Here is a 23,223-nt window from a genome sequence, read left to right on the forward strand (position 1 = left end):
TGTTCTTTTTCTGTTTAAAATAATTTTCAGGAATCACTAGGAAAAATAATTTCAGCTAAATAATTAAAAACTTTGACTGAACTATTTGTTTTGTCGTCCCTCATTTATGCAAGTCTGTGCATTGAATTTTGCTAACTTAACTTAAAAATATTTTAATAACAAATGCAATTACCATTAACAAACAGCAAAAAAAAAAATAATAATAATAATAATAAATAATAAAACGTATTACAATTAACCGTTTAAATCAACTTTTTAAATGCTATTTATTCCAGTGACTTTTAAGCAACCATTTGGGCAGTCTTCAGTGTCACATAACCTTTCAAAAATCCTACTAATAATCTGATTTGGGGCTCAAGAAATATTTATTATTATCAATGTTGCCTTCAGTTTTGCTACATAATATTACAGTGGAAACTACGATAATACATTTCAGGCCTCTTTGATGAGCAGGAAGTAAATAAACAGTAATAAACATTGGAAAAGTTTTTACTGTTACATTTCATGTAACATGTTGAATTTAATGCATTGTCAAATTTTTCTAAAATTTCAAAACGTTTGCACTTTTCAGGCCCTAAAACACAATTGTCATGTAAATGAATTGCCAAAATGTATACGTTTGCTATAATGCATGTGTTTTCAAAATTGTGCATATCTGGTTGATGATTGGTGATTTATGATGCTTCAGGTGCGCACTGTAAAAAATTTGAGCCAGTACAACAAAAAAACATAATTCTTATTTCCCTTTCACAAAATTAAATATAAAATAAAATATTTTGTTATATTTGTTATGAAAGTTTGATTTATTATTTGATCCTTTTAGGAATTTTTATTTTCTTAGAAAAAAATCTTAACCATAAACCATATTTATCCATAACAGTTAAATACAAATGAACAGTCCACATGTGCTAAGAGTTTCTTTTAGTAAAGCGAACTAGGTAAATGTGAGATGAGAACTCACATTAAAAGTCTTTCTGCAGCTGTTCCCCCTCCCCAAAAATTAAGATCATTTACCAATGAATAATAATTTCAAATGACATCAACATTATTACAGGAGTATTTTTTTGTTGGTGTCAATAATTATGACATGAATATTATTATTAGTGTCACTATTATGTTTGTCATTGTTGTTAGGGTTAGAAATAATGCAACCTTTATTTTTTCAAGGGAGGAGGTCTGAGATTAATTCAAAAGTAATAAGCTGCAAGAAGATTTTTTTTGGGTGAACTTGAAAAGTTTTGCTCACAAAACTAATCTTTTTAACTTAATGAAGAAGATTTTTAATTAGGTTAAGTAAATGTGTTAAATGTAGTTGTACAGACTTTACAGACAGACCAATTATTGCTAAACCAAAAAAAAAAAAAGTTGGATTTCTCAAAGTGCAGGTTCACCTTTGGCAGGACAGGGGAAGGCGATCTGCTGGTTAGCCACTCTCTCCTGTAAGGGGCTGTTGAAAGGGGGCTCAGAAACCTCTACGACAGGAGGGACTGTAAGGAGCAAAAGGCAATGCGTTGGATTTAAAGTCTACTTAAAGCTAAAAAGCACAGTTGTAGATGTCAACATTTAACATCTAACCCTGCACATGTAGTTGAATAGCAGTTTCTTCTTTTCCAGCAATGTTGACGGCCCTGCAGACATAGATGCCTTCATCTGTAAGCGCCACCTGGTTTAGAGTCAGAGCTCCATCTGAGATCCTGTACCGAGACCCGTCCTGCAGAACAGTGCCATCCTTTAGCCAGGACACCGAGGGCTCTGGGACTCCCTGTGTGACACAGGGCAGGTCTATGGCGTGACCGATCTGCACTTTCATGGCTCGGGGACCTGCACGGATGCTGGGAGGAACTGCAAAAAAAAGAGAAAGGAGTATTAATAAAATTGAGAAAGCTGAAAACATGTGCTCTTGCATAAGTGTTAAACATATGTGGTAGTAACGCATTCTTTCATAGCACGTCATTAGGTTTGATTTGTTGCGCATAAAGCATCGGCTGTGCACAGAAACAGCAACCTGTCCTTATTCGCCCTCGGAGGTTATAGATGATGTTCTCACATCTTTTTTTCTGGATGTTAATCTTCCTGATGAGACATTTGGTAGCTGTGATAAATCAAACAGCACATTCCCGCTTTGCTGTAGCTCTCATTTCTCAGACTGCCGAAGCATCTGCGTCTGAGTCTTATGGAAAACTATAATCCAAGATTAAAACGACTAAGGGTTTAATTGTAGTCATTATAAATAACTTCACTTACAGATGTGTCTGCATGTGCTCTTGTGTTTATAAGACTCTATAATTATTATCACATTTTGCTCAGAGCAGCTGAGGCAAAGCTGATCTCTCCAACATCACGCCATCCCTGCTGAAGCTCAAAGTGAGTGTTGGAAGGTCAATGAACCTCACATGGCTTCTTAATGCACAGGAACACTCACAAAAACATACAGTTGAAGTCAGAATTATTAGCAATTTAAAAGCTTAACTGGGTTAATAAGGGCATTAAGGCAAGTTAAAGTCCCTGGTGTCTGGCTAAGATCCATACCTTTCATTACGTTGGCTAGCTAAAGCAATCTAATCCCGAGATGGGGTAGAAATCAGAGGCCGTGTGATATACTTCCAGAAGGAAGTTGAAATTGGGGGGCACATAATTAGATCTGTAAAGCTTAACTTTTCGATTTCTTGGTGAAAAATCTAATCTGTTGGAGATGTCCAATAGATTAATAGGCAACTAAAAGTCCACAGAGGGGGGGTGATTACCAGAATGTGGAAAGCCCAGAGTAAAATGAGAAAATATGATACACTGGTGTTTTGGAATATGGAAAAAGTGTCTTTACCCTGTTTTCATCTGTTTTTATATTATGTGGGTTTTTTTTTTTATTTATACTTGAAGTTTAGATGCAAAAACCTCTAAGTAACATCTGACATTTTCTACTAAAATGAGTATTTTTCACAGCATCCTATGTTTGTGTTCAGTTATTACTCTTTAAAGCCAATGCAAAGAACATAGTATTTGAGTAAAATTGGATTAACTGAACACACACAGTAGCTAGGAAAAAATGACAGATGACATTTAGAGGTTTTTGCATCTGAACTCTTCACTTGTATCTTTTATTCCTGTTTATGCAAAGCAATTTTGATTTACACTGTATGAAATGTGCTATATAAACAAACTTGCTTTACATTTTCAAGGGTTTCTATTTTTGAAAATATAGTCATGACTTCCTAAATGTGATAAACAAGTACCTGAAATCCAAAAATGTCCATATTTGGACTTCAGTATATAGTAAATCATTGTACCAGAACAACCTGAAAGTGCTGGGCTAAGTGTCTGTCCTGAGAAAAAGCATGTGTGCAATGTAAACACATGGGGGCAATAAACGTGTTGATTGCAGTGTGTGATGTGAAATTGACTATCAAATACGCAATAATCAGACACTTAATGATGCTTGTGCGGTGCTGTTTTACATGCGGTTTTTCAGGGAAAATATTTCTTTTATAGTTGTGGGTCCAAGCAGAACATTCAAAATCTACTCAGGATGTGTGTTAAAATGCAACTGATTGAAGCCTGATGTCACCACAGATGACACCTGTTTTTTAACCACCCTTTGGTTGAAGTATGCTCATATGAACTTCAATGGTATGACGTAAAACTGTTGTTGTTCTGATAAACAAAGTTTAGATTGAAGAATCAACTGTAAGAGCATCCGCGTGAATAACTGCGATCTGTTTCTCTTACCCAGAACACTGAGTTTGACTGTCTGAGAGAAGTTTCCAGCTATGTTTGTGGCCACACAGAGGTACATGCCACTGTCTGTCACACGAGTGTCTGTGATTCTCATGGAGCCTGATGGCAGTTGAATGTGTCTGTGAGAGGAAGAAGCAAAGAAAGAAATTAACAATGTTTTTTTTGCATATAGAAAACCACACAAGTGCTCCTGGGTGTGCAGAAAAGCATCTGAAATGATACCTCTGTTTACTTTCATGGTGAGCTGAAGAGGGAGAGTTTAATTGCTGTGTAATTTTAATCTGACCGCAGTCTTTCTGCCTTAAGGCTGTAGAGTGAACATGAGGCTTTGAAAACAATGCAGAAAAAGAGCAATCGGCTTGTGAAGAAGCTTTATGGTATTTTTAAGAGTGGTAGTATTTAAGAATTTCAATGAGATTTGACCCTTTATACCATCTGAAATGGCATACATGTGGTAGTTATATGTATGTATACCTATGGAAAAATAAGTATTGAAAACGCCATGCTTTTTCCTGGGAATAATGTTTGTGAAGAAGCTATTTACATGCAAGTGAACCCGATTTTTGTAAAAACCCAAACAATACAAACATAAAAACAAAACAAACAAAAAACTGAACAATTTGTTATGCGTATTAACAATAGAAAGATAAAAAAGGAGAAAGTACTGAACTGCTGAAATGTACTTAATACTTTATATAAAAGTTTTTTTTTCTGGTGATGGCCGCTTAAAGATGCCTCTTATATGGAGAATGAAGTCACATGCATTGCTCAGGTGTGAGTTTTTCACAGACCTCAACAGTGTGTAAAAATTTGTATGGTTTTTGTGGGTCTCATCTATTAAATCTGATCTTTAATTTGTATTTTATATTGGATTTATGTCAGGTGATTGGCCGGGCCATTCTACAGCTTGATTTTCTTTCTCTGAAAGCACTTGAGAGTTTCCTTGGCTGTTTTGGATCATTGCCTTGCTGAAATGTTCACCCTGGTTTTATCTTTATCATCCTGATAATGTAGATGTTGGACTGAATCAGCTAATATTAATTTACAATGACGAAGGGCAGAGGGTTGCTGAAGAACTACCGAGAGATTTCAGCTGCTGTCTGGGTTTTCACTGCCTTTCTACACTTCCCTTTCTTCATGTGTTCAATACTTTTTCCCTCTGTAATTTTACTTTATTACAAATAAATTAATTTGAAAACTAATTAGTTTTGTGGGTTTTTTTTTTTTGCATATATGGATTTACCAACATCTGGGGAAACTTTCAAGTCAACGGCACCTTTAGAAATAGGTTTTCTGAGAAAAATTGTGACGTGCTCAATACTTAAAAAAAAAAAGTTTTAAAATGGTTTGTTTTTTCTGTGTTTTTGAAAGGCTGGATTCATTTGAACAAAATCTACTAAAGGCAACACTATTTGTTATATTGAAACATTTTGTGTTATATGTATTAATAAGAATGTAATAGAATGTAGAATTTAAGCCTTCTGTTTGCTATTTTTACGGCTTTCAACTTTAGGGAAAAAATAGTTAGGATATGCCACACCTACAAACCATATTTGACTATAATAAAATATAAAACACACAGTAATATTTTCATGTGAATGTTGACAATCAGAAAGTTGTAATTTTTTTTAAAAAGGTTTTCATAAAGTGTTTATATATTTTATTTTTAATCAGGAATATTATATCACATATAATTATAATTGTGTTATTTAAAAGCGATTTAATAAAACGTTTATTACTTTTATTATATTATAAATATTGTACATGCACATCGATATAGTTCAACACATTCAATCTCATATCATTATAAAGTAGATATATCTAACCCAGGCTTATTCTGAAAACGTACCCCTATATACATTTCTAGAGATCATCAAATACGTCCCAGAAACTATGGGGTTTTTTGGCAGTTTTTCTTTTCGCAAATCCACCAGAGGCTGCTGTGTACGCTTTTTGAGATCTTAAATTTCTCTCGCTAGTGCCATTCGCACCTACTGTTCTCACGTAAATCCACCAGAGGCCGCTGTCAACTGACTGACTGACTGACTGACTGACTGACTGAGCAATCGACTGACCCACCCTCCTCCTTCCCTAAACCCAACCAATAGAATTTAAAAAGCACAGATTCATAGAGGTCCGTCCATACGGAGGTAAGTGGTCAGCTAGTAAACGTGAAAATAAACGGCGTCATACTGCCCCATAGAGTTTGTTTTTAAAAACAAAACGCAGCCATACGTACTTCTGGCTACATAATCCGCGATCTCCACAAACGTATATAGGGCCACGTTTTCAGAATAAGCTTGTGTTGGATATATCTGTGTATGTGTATGTTGTAAAGAAACACAGTAATAAGTGATACTGATACCTGGGCGAGAAGGGAGAGATGAGCTGCTTGTCCTTGGCCCAGGTGATGATGGGAGGAGGAACGCTCTCCACCTCACAAGGCAGTGTGATATCATCACCCACTATCACTGACATCTCCAGCAGTTTTTCTGAATTATCATGTATTTCCGCTTCCCCCACACCACTCAGCTTAGGCCTCACTACACAAGTAGAAAGACATAGAGCATGAAATTACAACACAATAAACTGATATTAAGAAAACACACAAATAAAGCTGAACAAAGAATTACAGACAATCAAAATGCTGGTAAAACTGACTAGACATGAAGGTGGATCAAGTTGCTCCTACCATAGACAGTGAGCTGGACTTTTCTGGAGCTGTATCCAGCGGCATTGGTGGCTGTGCACACAAATTCACCAGATTCTTCACCGCTGGGAGAGTGAATGTGAAGACTGCCATCTTCAGTCAGAGAAAAGACACTGCCACTCAGATCCAGGAGCTCTCCTCGCTGAGGCACATTAAAACACGTTCATTTAATTACAACATTAAGGAGTAAAGTAAGGCACACAAAAAAGACCACAAAATTACAAAGTTGCTGATTATGTTGTTCACCTGTGCCTTGTTTAATTTCATTAGCCTGTGTATATTAGACCTCAGTTTTCTAATTGTTGGTAAGGTGGTGTCTTTACATTTTGTTTGTAGCTTTTTTAACTTTGTCTTAAGCGTTTTGAGTTAATAAAAGGATCTTGCTGGAACTAGCGATATTATGTTAATGGTAATTAATCAAAATTAAACTACCATGACAAAATAAGAAACAACCCAAAACAGAGCATGACAGATCTGTTGGGGAAAGTTATACTTCTTCTGACTTTATAAGATTTCATCAAAAGTATCCGAATAAAGTTTATTTTCTGTCCTAATCCCTTTGTCTGAAAATATCTTAATGAACAGAGCAGAACATAAAGATTACACGTTTACCTTAGACCAAGTGATATCTGGTTTGGGAACACCATGTGCACGGCATGGCAAAGAGATGGGTGTCCCTTCAATAGTACTGAATATTTGAGGGCCATGTTGAATAGTGGGCATCACTGGAGAGAAAAAAACACACATGAATAAATTTGACTGCAGGATTTAAAAATACCTGTGCAACCAAGCACAGAGGGTATTTAAACTTTTTATAGAATACTGTAAAGGCAAGGCCTGTGTTTCCCTGTTTCCTGGCTCGTAAGAGCATTCTGTATGTGAAAGGTTACATTGCAATTCCATGTGTGCTTCCCAAAATGCACATACAGTAGCATGATCTTGAGAGAACTTGCTCTATGAGCTACTTAGGCTGTCCATCTCCATGACTCCATTTTTTATGGAGTCACATCCTGAATGTTCAACCCAATGATCATTATCTCATGTGGATTTGCAATCAAGACATGTCTATATAAAGCAGCTAACTACAGACTGAGGCTCTGGCAAAGCTCAATCTGACAAGGAAGCATAACTATGCATAACTATGTCTTTCGCATATTTTCAGTGACTAATTCATACAATTAAATTTTATTCATACAAAAACTTAATTTTTTTTTTTAAAAGGAGGCATGCCACCAAACCCTACCTCTAAACCCAATTGCATTGGCAAAATAGATGAAAAAAACACAACTTATGGTTGAAGAACATAAGATTATGAATGAGAAATGCACTATATATGGATACTTTTCGTGCACGTGCGTGCAAGTAATTGACAGATTTCTTCTGAATTTATCCCTATTTCTGCCAGTCTTTTAATCATATTTCTTAATTATTTTCTTAATTATCTTATTTATTTGTCATTTAATTTGGATGTGTATTTTTCTTCATTTTCTGCCCTTTTTAAATTTTTAATTCATATATGTATATTAAAATGTGTACTAAAGTTTAGAAACAAATAAAATCAAAACATTTCATCATAGGCACATCACTTAACACAGTCTTCTTACAATGCACGTACTGTAAGGCTTTAACGATTACTCCAAAAGTACTCTGAGAGCTACAATGATTTTAGCAACTTTCTATACTTTTGGGAAACAAGAGCAACATTAAGATTAGCCACACAATTATTTTTTGTGATCTACTTTTGGTCTTATTAAAATTTATGTAGGTACTGTAGAAAATAAATCTTTAAAAATGCGAGTTGTTTTCCTTCTATAATTTCTCTGAAGAGAATGCAGCTCACACTGCTGCTTCTGTTTTTAATTTTCAAAATGAATGAAGGCATCTGTTGTGTGGCAGAGGGAAATAAAGGCTTTTTGTATACAGAGAATGAAAAAAACAGAGGAATAATCTATAGTCATAGTGGTCAGGATTCACAGAGAAAAAATCCTTTATTACAATAAAGTATATATTACAACTAAATTTGAAAAATAGTCATGTGGAAATCTTTCTTTGTTGTTTTCTACATTTAAGCTTATAAAATAGCATTAGTTATCCAGTGTAACGTTGCATGAAAATTCCAGAAGATGTATGTCAATGTGCAAGTTTGGAAGTGTATTTCCGTGTGTATGTTTTCCTACCATAGACGTTGAGAATGGTGGTATGGTTGCTTGATCCCACCACGTTTTCCGCCAAACATGTGTACTGTCCCCCATCCTGCTGACTGACCTGTTCTATATGTAGACTACCATCACGTCTCACGGTCACATATGGACTTGATGTAACCTGAAAATTGGTCACATAAATATATAACACATTTAATTATTGAGACATGAGACGGTTCAGTATGTGAATGTGTGTGTTTGTGTGAACTCACCAAGCCATTGTCGTGCAGCCAGTGTCTCTCAGGAAGAGGATTTCCAGCAAGTAACACACAGGGAAGAGTGACCTGCTGGTCCTCGATTACACTGACCACTGTGGGACTCAGAGCTATTAAAGGGGACACTGCACACAAAAAATACAGATATTAGCATATATAGAAAGCTTTATGAAGATACTGTTGGAAAGTTTGGTCAGTTAGAGTTTTAAGGAAGTTTATAAATTAATTAAACCAAGGAGCATTACTTGATTGAAAGTCTCTGTCAATTTATTTACAATATATGCTTTTGTTTTGAAGTTTGAATCCTGATTTTAAATATACAGTATATATATTTTTTTATTTAAATGCTTGAGCAAAATTTGTGACACTGACCTGTTTATATATATGCAAATATGCAAATGTGGCTATCCTTAGTCAATAAATGATTTCTACGCAAAGGCTGTCTTGACAGTTGTTTTTATCTAATAAATGCATACTTGGTAAGGAGAGATTAAAAAAATCTTTAAGACTCCAAGCCTTTCAATGGCACATTATATGAAAACACTTTATAAAAGACATTTTAACTCTATAAAAAGGCACATAACCATTTAGATTTATATTTGCTAAACGGCAGGATAATGAGAGAATTTAATATTGAGAATTTTTTATTACTTTCTAGGCAGTCAAAAGTTTACATACATTTCTTTAGTATTTTGTAGCATTGCTTTTAAACTGTATAACTTGAGTCAAAATTTTTGGGTATCCTACCACAAGCTTCTCACAATAGTTTGCTTGAATTTTGGCCCATTCCTTCTGACAGAACTGGTGTCAGATTTGTAGATTGCCTTGTTCGCGCACGTTTTTGTAGCTCTGCCCACAAATTTTCTATAGGGTTGAGGTCAGGGCTTTGTGATAGCCACTCCAAAACATTCACTCTGTTGTGCTTAAGCCACGTTTAAACTAATTTGGCATATGCTTAGAATCATTGTCCATTTGGAAAACACATTTGCAGCCAAACTTTAATTTTCTGGCTGAGGATGTTGCATCAACATTTCTACATAATGTTCTTTCCTTTGATGCCGTCTATTCTGTGAAGTGCACCAGTCTCTCCTGCAGCAAAACAGCCACACAACATGATGCTGCCGCCCCCATACTTCACAGCTGGGATGGTGATCCCAGGCTTATAAGCTTGCCCTTTTTTCTCCAAATGTAACGCTGGTCATTATGGCCAAAACTGTTCAATCTTAGTTTCATCAGACCACAGGACATACAGCACAAGTATTTTTCCCAGTGTGATTTAGCAAATTGTAATCTGACTTTTTATGCTGCTTTTGAAGTAATGGCTTCTTCCATGCTAAGTGGCTTTCTGCCCATATCAGTACAGGATTCATTTCACTGTGGATAATGAAACTCTCTTACCGGCTACAGCCAGGATATTCACAAGGTATTTTGGTTTTGTTCTGGGTTTGATACACACAGTTCGCACCATAGCACGTTCATCTCTGGGGCATAGAATTATTCTCCTTCCAGAGCGGTATGACGGCTGGCCATTCCCATGTTGTTTATACTTGCATTTAATTGTGTGAACTGATGAATGTGGCACCTTCGGGCATCTGGAAATTGTATCCAAAGAAGAACTAGACTTGTGGAGGTCCACAATTCTCTTCCTGATGTCTTGGTTGATTTCTTTAGATTTCCACATGTTGTCATACAAGGAAGCAGTGTGTTTGAGGTTTGCCTTAAATACTAATCCACAGGTGTGCCTCTTGGTAACTCAAATCTTGTCAATTAGCCAATCAGAATTCCCAAATTCTTGACACCATCATCAGCATTCTTAGAGGCATACTACACCTTAAAGTATGTAAACATTTGACTTTCAAGAAAGTAATATAAAAAATCTCTCTCTCATTATTCTGGTATTAAGCAAATAGAAACAATTTTGGTAATTTTAACTTATCTAAAAAAGTAAAAGTTTAATCACATTTAACATCTAAAAGAAAAAAGGTTATGCGCCTTTTGATACAGTGTATGTAACCTTCTGGTTTCAACTTTACATATAAAATTTTACCTATTTCGCATACCACAAGGACTAAAGGAATAATGAATTTCACATCAAACCTTGAAATATTACGATTGTATGAACATTTAATTTTTTTTAAGTAGAAAAGACTTTTAAATAATGATCCTGATCATTTTAGATTTTTTTAATTCAATCTTAGGACGTTCTCAAAAACAGCTTCCACTGGAAACACAGACATTACAAGCTCAATGGACTGACCACACCTCTGCTGTTTTGCTTGTTACATTTCCATGGATACCTTGGAATACACATACAGAGTGTCACTGGGGTATTAGGGCTCAGCTGAGCAGAATTATGGGATTGCTGAGATGCACTCCGAGACTGCATTAGTGACCTTTAGCTTGTGTTGTTTTTATAGGACCACAAAAATTCAGTGACTCCCTCTCACACAGAGATACACTCACACTGGAGACACTTCTGATCTTGCACACAGTGTGCACTCCAACATGACACATCCAATTGACCCTTGCTGAGGTTTTAGCATGATACTAATTTTTAGAAGCCTTCAGTGTATTTATGAGTCTGGATAATAAAAATGTGCCCCCTTTTGCCTTATCTTGAACTGTATACTGTACATTACGTTATACATTTCGAGTCATCTTTTTTTCCTCTGGTGACATGTATCAAAATGCTTTTGTTGAATAAGAACAAAATGGAGGGTGAAAATTGATTTTGTCCTTATGCATATAAATAGAATCATTTTTTTTGCGGTAATGTATTAAAGTGTCTAGCAGGCCAAAAGTGTGATGTCTTAACTAATAGATGTCATCATGTAAGATCAAAATTCATAAAGTTCAACTTTACAGATGCCAGAAACAGACTGCTGGTTCTTTAAAGACAAAAGTAGGAAAGCATGTTTGAATTCCTTTCATTCTCTGAAGACAAAGCTGACACACACACACACGCACGCACGCACGCACGCACGCACACACACACACACACACACACACACAAACACACACACACATACACGCACACACACACACACACACACACACACACACACACACACACACACACACACACACACACACACACACACACACACACACACACACACACACACCATGCTCCCAAGGCATGCATGTACGCATTAGTTTAATCTCACATGTGCAAATAAAAATAGCAACCATAAATATACAATGTTATTAAACAACCACAAATACACACTATGCATCTAATAACTAAAGTAAACAAAACTGCAATGCATTATGGATGTGTCAGTGCTCACATCTGGTGCGGTATCGCTCGCCATGAAGAATGAATTTGCGCTAACTCTGGTGTTGGTCTCTTATTATAGCATCCTATCTCTCTTAACTAGAACCACATGTACCCCTGTAGCCTTATAAATTCATATGGACTCTAACATCAAACTGAGCTGCTGAGGACCTCATGAACTTAAGCTTACGGGCCTCAGGCCGAGAAAATGTACATGATAAAGGAAGTGGAAAACAATTCATATCCCACACCAGCTTCTTTCTTCAAGTGTGCTGCTGACAGAGGGATCAGCATAAACATGAAACATATGTTGCAGTTATCAATGAAGAGGATTTGTTTTTTGTTTTTGCAGATGACATACCAAGTCCTGTCACAGTGACTTTGGCCTTGACCTGTATTCTGCCAAAGTGGTTTTGAGCTTCACACACATAGGTGGCCTCATCCTCAACCCAGAGGTCTAAGAAGGAAAAACACAATCTGTAAAATGCATCAAAACACTTCAAGTTAGTGTTGTCACGATACTGGAATTTCGCTACTGTCCACAACGTCATTTCCTGCTTACATTTTAGCGATTTTGCATACTTGGACACCCCTGATTGGCCATTGTATTAAGGTGTTTAACAGAAATGACTGTGATGGGCCGTGAAGGTCATCAGTTCACCACTCTTTACAGTGCAAACTAGGGTTGTCACGATACTGGAATTCGGTACCAATCGATACTTATATAATAAAAAAAAGTCAATTTCCCGCTAGTGTTTGAGCGCTCCTGACATTTGATCGCTATCAGCTGGTTGACGTGACTTTGAAACGCTCAAGTGTCCCTGTATGTTTGGTTATAGTCAGTAAACAGAGGTCAGTTCGGTGAACTGATGACCTTCACAACAGTCATTTCTGTTCAGCATGTAAACACAACTGCAAATCAGCTGTTTAAGAACGTGCTCAGTAGTGCTCAAATGTTAGTGAGAAATTGACTTTTTTAAAATTTTAGTATCGATTGGTACAAAAATTCCAGTATCGTGCAACCTTAGCACAAACACATATATTGGGACGCTGGATCGTTTCAAAGCCGCAAAGATGAACGATGGTGAAAAATGGTGAAATGATGACCTTCTCGGCCAATCACAGTCATTTCTGTTAAACACCTGAACACAATGGCCAATCAGCAGTTTTTAAGTCAACAGCGCTTAACAGTGCTCAAATGCTAGCGGGAAATGGATGTTTTTAAAAATTCAGTAATGGTTGGTACCAATATTCTAGTATCGTGACAGCACTAAAGTATCTACTTATTTGATTTAGTAATAAACTTTATACACAAATAAATATAATATAATATAATATAATATAATATATCAATAAGAAATAAAAATTAATAATAAAATACATATATGTAAATAAATAACTGAAATACAAATGTATTTTAAGTTTGAATTCTTTCAAAATGATTCCAGTTATTATATATATAAAAAAATCTAAATAAACCCTTTTATAAATAGGCCTATAGCAAATGAGAAAAGAGAGAAGAGAGACACTGACTGGTGATGAAAAGGCCCCCATCCATTCTGTGAGTTACAGTGCTTGGGCCGTGGCGCTGAGTGAAGAGTGCAATGTTGTCTTCTCTTCTCCAAGAGAGCTGAGGTTTTGGGTGGCCTTGTGCATAACATGGCAGGGTAATGTTTGTCCCAATATCAGCAGACAGATCTGACGGCTTTTTAGTGAACTGAGGAGCAGCTGTGAAATAGAGATACAAAAACAAATTTAAAGCTATAAATGAACAAAACAGCAGTCTGATTCATTATCAGTACAGTAGTGTTGGTTATAAGTGCCCCTATTTTTCTTAAATTTTAGAAGTCACCTACGATAATTGGGTTAACTCATAGATCTGGTCTTTCTAAACCCCTCTTTTCCGTAAGCCTACTTTTCTCTAATTAGTCTGTTCTGGCTGGCGTGCTGTTTACAATATTTACTGTAAACAAAACATGCATTGCCATTTTTGAATTTAGAAACAGAACAAAAACAATGGCATCAGCTTTACTTTATTCATTTGAGCCTAGAGGTGTGCGGTATGACCAAAATTCTGTTTCAGGGTATGTGTAATTTTATGCCACGCTTAACAAATATTTCACAATTGGTGATTAAATATTATATTGCAGTTAGCCTAGTTATAAATGAATATAATAAGTAAGTCAAACAGTCTTAAAATACTGGACTAACCTTATTATTTATAAACTTTCCTCAATTAAACATAATTTACATAAAAAAATATAAAAATATAAATATGCAAACACAAAAGTATTTTGACAAATCTCAGCGTTTTCCTCATTACCATATCTTCCTCAGGCTCTGGATGTGAATTAGCCACACTCACTTATTTACATGTCGGGGTATACAAAGAAATAAAAAAATATCTAATATGGTTGACAATTTATTTCACAGTAACACTATATATTGTCATGTCGTCCAGCCCTATTTGAGACCGAAATAAGTTGCTGAGCAAGTACGCATGAGTTTGCTTTTAGAAAACAAAAAAACAAGATCGTCAAATTTTTCCAAGCCGTAGCTACAACTATAGTGCTTGAAGGTCAAAGCAGATGCTGTAAGCCAGGGGTGTCCAAACTATTTGTGGCGGCCCGCGAGGCTTTTTTAAAATATCAATAGAATCTGGCCCGCTATACAAAAATGAACGTAATTCAATAAATAACCACCTGGTGTCGCTATTACATGAATTAAATTAAGCAGCAGTTCTTGTTATGATCTATCTATCTATCTATCTATCTATCTATCTATCTATCTATCTATCTATCTATCTATCTATCTATCTATCTATCTATCTATCTATCTATCTATCTATCTATCTATCTATCTATCTATCTATCTATCTATCTATCTATATACACACAGTTGAAGTCTGAATTATTAGCCCCTCTTTAATTTATTTCTTCTTTTTTAAATATTTTCCAAATTATGTTTAACAGAGCAAGGACATTTTCACAGTATGTCTGATAATATTTTTTCTTCTGGAGAAAGATTTATTTGTTTTATTTCGGCTAGAATAAAAGCAGTTTTTCATTTTTTATTAACCATTTTAAGGTCAAAATTATTAGCCCCTTAAGTCTTCAGAACAAACCATTGTTATAAAATAACTTGCCTAATTACCTTAACTTGACTAGTTAAGCTAATTAACCTAGTTAAGCCTTTAAATGTCACTTTAAGCTGTATAAAAGTGTTTTGAAAAATATCTAGTCGAATATTATTTACTGTCATCATGGCAAAGATAAAATAAATCAGTTATTAGAAATGAGTTACTAAAACTAATATGTTTAGAAATGTGTGGGAAAAAAAATCTCTCCGTTAAACAGAAATTTGGGAAAAAATAAACAGGGGGGCTAATAATTTATGGGGCTAACAATTCTGACTATATATATATATATATATATATATATATATATATATATATATATATATATATATATATATATATATATATATATATATATATATATATATATATATATATATATATTAATATGCGTGTCTGTGTGATGTATGTCAAATTTGGTCCGGGACAACGTTTTTTTTTGCATCTGGCCCTCGGCCCAAAAAGTTTGGACACCCCTGCTGTAAGCGGACAGCCAATTAAAACCATTACCTGACATCATGCATATTTCTTACAAACCAACGCAGGTGAGACTAGCATTACTGACAACTGTTTTTGAGCAGTTCAGAATTATTTCTTTCTTTTGGGAAACTCAATGTGTCATACACAAAAACTACCCTACACACTAGATGAAAGCTTATACAGTGGTCCCTGGTTAATTGCGGGAGTTATGTTCTAATAATAACCTGCAATAGGTGAAATCCGCAAAGTAGTGAGCTTTATTTTTTACAGTTATTACAGCTGTTTTAGGGCTGTAAAACCCCTCACTATATACTTTATACACTTTTCTCAGACAGGCCTTAACATTTTCACAATTTTCTCTCTTGTTTAAACACTCTGAAAGTTCAAACCTTCATAGAAAAATATGTTCAGTATTACAGAATGAAACCAAAGATCAAAACCTGTTTCCAACATTTTTCGCAAACGTTCATCAATGTCAGCAAAAGGTTCATAAAGCTTTTAAGCTTTTGTGCAGATAATGTTGGCATCCAGCGTAATGTTCGTTTTCTTGCAGTCACTGATCCACAAAACTAAAGCAGACACCATCCTTAGGGGGGATGTACACTTGATGCACCGCGCACATGACAGTTGGAATTAGTATTTCCTTTAAAATAAAACTATAAGCGCTCTGTGGCATGGCAGAAATATGAACAGTGTCCTGAGTCATAGCTGGGCACTGCAGAAAGCCGCCGGTGAGCGTACCCTCATTTGTTTACAATTCTAAAATGCATGACGCTGTAGTGCATCCGGTGTGCGGCCCCCTTGGGAATAAAAAACAAGAATGCAAAAAGTGTTGTAACTGACCGCAGCAATGGTCTTGCTGCAGTCAGTTACAACACTTTTTGCATTCTTGTTGAAACTCACACTGCTAGTGATCGAAAAATTATGTTAATTTGCCAATCTGAATGCATTCTGTACTGTCCAAGAGACACGGAGGAGATTGATTGACAATGGTCTACAGCCAATCAGGACACAGAACAAAATGCACTGTTAACATTTTTTTTTTTTTGCAAAACTGCGAGGCCGCGAAAGGTGAACTGCGGTATAGCGAGGGACCACTGTGTCTAAAATAATATAAATTGAGCAAATTAACTTCTACTTAATCTAAAAAAAACTATTTTGGGTTAATACTGTATACTTTACAGTCACATCACATGTCATGCCATTTAATTGTGGAAATAAAGAACATTAATTCATTGTATTATATTCTTACAGCCCACGTCCAGCGTGATGTAGCCCTGTGCAGAGCCGGCTGAGTTCACTGCCACACATGTGTACTGTCCTGCGTGTGTGTCCTGAGTCTGCTGAATGGTCAGAGTGCTGCGCTGAGGGTCCATACTCAAAACAGAAGATGGCTTCAGCTGTAAGTCCCCTAAGTACCAAACACACAGTGCATAAGGACTGCTGAACATAATTGGTTAATAAATGAAAATAGGATATCCATAATGATACTAGCTGACCTTTGTACCACATGATGTCAGGATGTGGGACTCCTGTGACCCTGCACTCCATTACGGTTTTCTGTCCCAGACCAATCAGCAGGTCAGAGTGAGGGACCGTCACCTGTGGAGACTCTACAGAGGGGTTCAAAGATCACAGGAAACTTAATTAAGACTAGAGTATAACTACAGGGTGGGACTGAATATGTCAAATGTCTAACTTATTTACAGTTGTGAGAAGTTTAGAGGTAAAAAAAAAAAAAAAAAAAAAAAAAAAAAAAAAAAAAATATATATATATATATATATATATATATATATATATATATATATATATATATATATATATATATATATATATATATATATATATATTAGTATTTTTTTGTTGTTGTTTTTGTTTACTGACCAATGTAGCTGACTATGGCAGTTTGAGAGTCTGTTCCTGCCACATTACTCGCCAAGCAGCCGTATGTCCCAGCATCCTTCAGCCCTGCGTTCTTGATGATCAGTGTGCCATCAGGAGTCATTCTGTGCCTGGGTGAGAAGAGTATTACAGGCTAAAAACAATACAGTTACCAAAACATAATTTTTTGTGGACTAACTTGCACAAATGAATTATTCACCTTAAGAATAACCAGAATAATAGCTAGCAAAATATACATTGTAAATTATGATTTTGCACAGACTTAAAACAGTAAAACTGTTGTGTTTGTTACCTGCTGGAACCCATAATGAACATATCATTGTGAGTCCACACGACCATGGGTGAGGGGTAGCCTTTAGCTGAACACCTGATCCAAATTTCCTGACCAGTCTGGAACGTCTGGTTCCGCGGGTCAACCGTCACCACTGGTTGTTCTGGTACAAAAATGAGTCAATAATGTTTGATAACATTGTTTTAAAACTAGATAATACCTCCAAATTAAGCCTGTTGAATGATAAAACCAACCTAGTTAAAATGTGCCAATGTTACATTCCTTACGTTTTAGCATCACTCATAAAGTTAAATGTCCTGTGAACAGCAGATCAAAGCATGTTCAGTTTTATCTAAAACAGATGAATGTGAATCTGGGAATGTTTCAATATGCTGGATGTCTACAGTAAAATTGTTCTATAATATAGTACTGTGTTCATAAAATAGTATTGTGCCAAAATGCAATAACATGCCTCTGTTATGCTGCGTGAAAGCAACAACAGGTATTGGCTTGTGATATTTTTAGAAAACTGTAGTGAATAGATTGGTCTAATTGGATACAGATGAGTAAGATTAACTAACCGTAAGCCGTAATACTAGAAGACCCAATAGCAGGGATGGCCAAACGTATGAAGGGTCAAAAACCAAATATCATTGAGATCTGTGAGCCGAAGATAAACATCCCAAACTAATTTACATTAAAGTTGGCATGGGTCATTTCCTAATTTATTTAATAATATTTAAAAAATAAATAGAAAACATCACTTTGATTCTTATTGCAATAAGAACATAAGCAATCACATTTATAAGACAGTGGAGTTTAATGCTGAATACTAGTCAAGCAGAAATGACTTGATTTGCTCAACAAAGTCTATGCATTGTCCTCTATCTATCACTTGACAGTATGTACAATTTAAATTAAATTACAACATTTAAATCGGAACATTGCATTTCAGTTAGCTTTTTTGTAACGTAACAATTACACGCACAAATAAAGGGTGAAGTTAAATTTGAAACAGCAATCTCTAAACCAGAGATGCCCGTGGGCCAAAGTTGGCCCATGGTAACCTTTGATTTGGCCCATCATCCCATCTGAAAAAAGAGGGAGAATGATTAGGAGCTGGTTGGGGCAAATTCCTTTGACAGAGATCGACATTTCAGAATTAACATAACCTTTTCTTTATTTGTTTTATTGCTAAGCTACAAAAAGCCAACTGAATTTAAATGATTCAACTAAATATTGTAAATGAATCAGACTTTTAAAATGTAAATAGTGTCACTTGACAGATGCATTAGAGGACAATGCATAAGATATCTGCAAGCAAATCAAGGTATAGGCAGGAGCAGCACAACTAGTGTATTCAGCATTGAAGTCCATTGTGTTATTGACCTTATTCTAAAACGCGGAAGTGCGCCTGTTTTCGCGATTGTCTTAGAACTTCCGATTCAGTCGCCTATGGGAGAAATGACTAGGAATAATAAACGGCAGAAAATGGCCAAACTACTTGCTCAACAAACAAATGTTTGCATGACTACACAGACCAAGTAGCATATTATAATAAGAAAATATTAAATTGCAACATCAAGCAGTGTAACGAGCAGTTGTTAACGTCAAAAAATGAATGGAAGTGAATGTGACCGGAAGTCGCGAGACAAAAAGATTCAAATGGCAGCGCCCGCTCGACAGCTGAGAATAAGGTGAATAAATTGGATTGTTTATATTTTTACTGTTATAAGTTCATTATTAAATGTTACAAAGGGTACTGCAATAGTTAATATGATTTAAACCAAACACTTTCTAGTTATTTTTAAATATTACTGAATTAACTAGGAAACTATCCATGGCAAATATAACATATACGTATATATATATTTGGTCCACAGCCCTCAATTAAGTTTGCTTTTTGACCCTTTATAGGAAAAGGTTTGGGCACCTTTGCTCTAAGCCATTCCTATCATTCCCCCTCTCCTCTCAGATGGGATGGTGTGCCAAATCAAAGGCTTCCATGGGCCAACTTTGGCCCACAGGCCCTAGTTTGGGCATCTTTGCCCTATAGAAATCACATAGCAACACATTAAATGATCTAAGAAGACCATAGAAACTCACTAAAATCCATTAAAAATACATTGGCATCCACAGGAAAATCCTAAATTTGCACCAAAAAATGGATCAAATGTAATCAAACAATGGTTCTTCACTAGGGGTCCAGGGTCCACTAGGATACCCAAGCAATCATCCATGTGACAAAACACTACAAATCTAAATATTTCTTATTTAAATTTTGTCTTTGGAGAATGGGAATTTCCACAATTGTGAAAACCTTAATTTTTGCTGAAAATGTATTTTAACAGTGTGATATCTAGGCAGCCTGAATAGACGTTTTACTCCATAGTCAGTTTTATAATGCTGAATGCCCTTTAGTCATGCCACATTTAGTTTAGTTGACCACGTTCTGCAATATATTTTGAGATATTATACCAATAAATCAATGAAAAAATTGAATGAAACCTGGGGAGTACTCATAATATTGAAGAATGGGGGTGTTGGATTAATAAAGCATAAGAAACAAGGGCCATATTGGGTCATATATCACTAAACAGTTGGATGTAGTAGTATAATTTTGACTATATTGACGTGTGTTTGTAAACATTTGCATCCAATCATTGTTCGCATGTGGTCCCCGAAACACCCCTGTAAAAATGTCCTGCTTTACACCCATGATATGATTCTGGAATCAGTCTAACCCATTTCACAGCAATTCTCCCATCATCCCTTCTCACTTTTTACAGAATCACTAAAGTGGGATTATTGGTTCCAGATTCCCTGAGCTGCTGAAGCTGAGGTATGCCCTTGATCAATTCATGATGTGCAGCCCAGCTGAATGAGACTGCCGGAGCTAATCTGATGTTTGTCTCCGCTGTTTTCTGACTTCCAGTCTCTGCCTGTCCCATATTCCAGCACCGCAGGATGTGTGACATCATGGCCCGAGACAGGAAATGCACATGATATAGCTCTGTTCCAAAACCTAGTGTGCTGCCTATATAGGGTGTTTTTTTAAATATATTAAATGAAAAAGAACTATGCAAGTGATTTAATTGAGAATGATTTTAATAGGCAGCAACTCTGTGTGACAGCGAAAGAGCACATGGAAAACACCCATACATATTCGCATTCACACAGACAATTTATCTGTAGAGCATATCTTTGGATTGTGGGGAAACTAAAGCACCCGGAGGAAACCTGGCCCAGCCAGGACTCAAACCAGCGACCTTCTTGCTGTGAGGCAACAGTGCTAACCACTGAGCCACCGTGCCGCCTCTTGTCATTACAGAAATAAATAACACAAAACAAAACAGATATTTTGCATCATAAAAATATACACAATATTTATGTTGCACAAATAACTTGCTAGTTTTTGGATGAGAGCAAGCCACTGTTAAAGTTTGGCATTAGCATGTACTGTATAAAGGCAAAGTCCTGTATGTATAATACCACAATTTTATGTTTTTTTGCGTTCAGTATTACCTTAAGTATTAACTGCAATCTAAACCCAAATAGTAGACTTAGTAGAAACCAATTGCCATTAAGTTTTGATTAACCATTGCTTTTGAGTTTTAAACGCTTTTAAAAGTTAAAGGTTTTACTAAACAGCCCTGGCTGAATTAGCATAAAACTACAACCTTAAGATATACTGTTTCTTAGTTTAGGGTTTAACAAACTCAACCCCTCCATCTTCTCTAACTGTAACAAATGTGAATCTTTGAAGAGCTCCAAGGGACATCTTTTTAGTCATGGTCAAAGTTTTAAGATTCTAATCTAAGGCTTATTGTTGCTAACCTCACCCCTGATCCAGCAATCACTGTTTTTGGTTGGCCTGACTCACTTCGTGGGTTCAATCAACAAATTTAAAAAGCTATACAATATGGAATGGTGGGAGCTAAAAAAATTATCTTTGTCTATGGAAATAGGCATCAAATCCACTTTTTAAGTCCTGGCTTTCTGAATTCTCTAGTACTTTTACATTTAGAGAAACTTAGACACAATCTTTCTGATAGCATTGCTGGCTTTGAAGCCACCTGGAAACCCTTTTTTAATTATCTGTCAAATGTCAATGATAACAGTTTAAAGGTATGACCCTGTCGTTGTTTGCAAGATCACCATGTTGCCTGTGCCCACTGGCCTACATGTGTAACATTGTTAACCTTTGTCGGTAACTGATGTATCTATGGTTTTAAAGTATTTTGTCTCTTTTTTTAAGTTTCGTTTGCCTTTTGTTTTCTTTCTTTATAGTTGTTGTTGCTTTTTGTATTGCTCTGGGTTGCTTTAAGGTCAAAATAAAAACATATTATTCAAAAACATAATGATAAGACTATTGTTGTTTAGTTTCATCTTGTGTAAAATGCTGGTTTAAGATGGTGATGGGTTTCCACAGTTTCTATTTGAGTTAAAAGTGTGAACTGTATCACCTCGTCTATATTCTTGGATTTTTCTATTGAGTTTTTGATACATTCAATAGTTTGGGGTCAAATATTTTAGAAAAAAATCAATACTTTACAGTAGGGACTCATTAAACAATAACAAACACCAGTAAATACAAGGCCTTCGGTTTAGTTCCTTATTTATCAGGGGTAACCACAGTGGAATGAACCACCAACTCAATACTAATATTCATTCATTCATTCATTCATTTTCTTGTCGGCTTAGTCCCTTTATTAATCCGGGGTCGCCACAGCGCAATGAACCGTCAACTTATCCAGCAGAATTTTACACAGCGGATGCCCTTCCAGCCGCATCCCATCTCTGGGATACATCCACACACACACAAACACACACACTCATACACTACGGACAATTTAGCCTACCCAATTCACCTGCAGCACATGTCTTTGGACTGTGGGGGAGACCTGAGCACCCAGAGGAAACCCACGCAAATGCAGGAAGAACATGCAAACTCCGCACAGAAACGCCAACTAAGCCGAGGTTCGAACCAGCGACCTTCTTGCTGTGAAGTGACAGCACTACCTACTGCGCCACTGCATCGCCTCAATACTAAAGTTATTATACTAATAATGTTTATCACCAAATCAGCAAATTTGCATTGTTTCTGAAAGATCAATTGAAAAATCTTGCCATTACAGAAATAGTTTACTGAAATGTGTTTATTTATTTCACAACACGAGACAGTGTACAATAATGAACATTTCCCAAGAATGTAACTATACCCAAATTAGCCCAAAGGCTAGTTTTTATTGGTGGTCCATTAGTCAGATGTTAAAGGCCATACCAATAAAAATAAAA

At 35.9% G+C, this 23,223-nt stretch overlaps 1 protein-coding gene across 2 annotated transcripts in view; it reads right to left on the minus strand.

Moving 5' to 3' along the window:
* The window catches only part of hmcn1 (hemicentin 1), a 139,506-nt gene that overhangs the window by 60,431 nt on the left and 55,852 nt on the right, over positions 1-23,223 (minus strand). For both annotated transcript variants that reach the window (XM_087297224.1, NM_001190304.3), the window contains 14 exon segments: positions 17,947-18,088; positions 17,637-17,764; positions 17,251-17,364; positions 17,004-17,162; positions 13,669-13,863; positions 12,497-12,592; positions 8,856-8,983; positions 8,620-8,764; positions 7,055-7,167; positions 6,425-6,584; positions 6,098-6,275; positions 3,724-3,851; positions 1,576-1,842; positions 1,392-1,487 (listed from right to left, as the gene is read on the minus strand). In XM_087297224.1, coding sequence (XP_087153350.1) covers positions 1,392-1,487; positions 1,576-1,842; positions 3,724-3,851; positions 6,098-6,275; positions 6,425-6,584; positions 7,055-7,167; positions 8,620-8,764; positions 8,856-8,983; positions 12,497-12,592; positions 13,669-13,863; positions 17,004-17,162; positions 17,251-17,364; positions 17,637-17,764; positions 17,947-18,088 — 2,049 coding nt within the window.

This window comes from Danio rerio, chromosome 20 (genome assembly GCF_052040795.2).
Source record: "Danio rerio strain M-AB ecotype USA chromosome 20, GRCz13ab, whole genome shotgun sequence".
In the NCBI taxonomy this organism is placed as follows: Eukaryota; Metazoa; Chordata; class Actinopteri; order Cypriniformes; family Danionidae; genus Danio; species Danio rerio.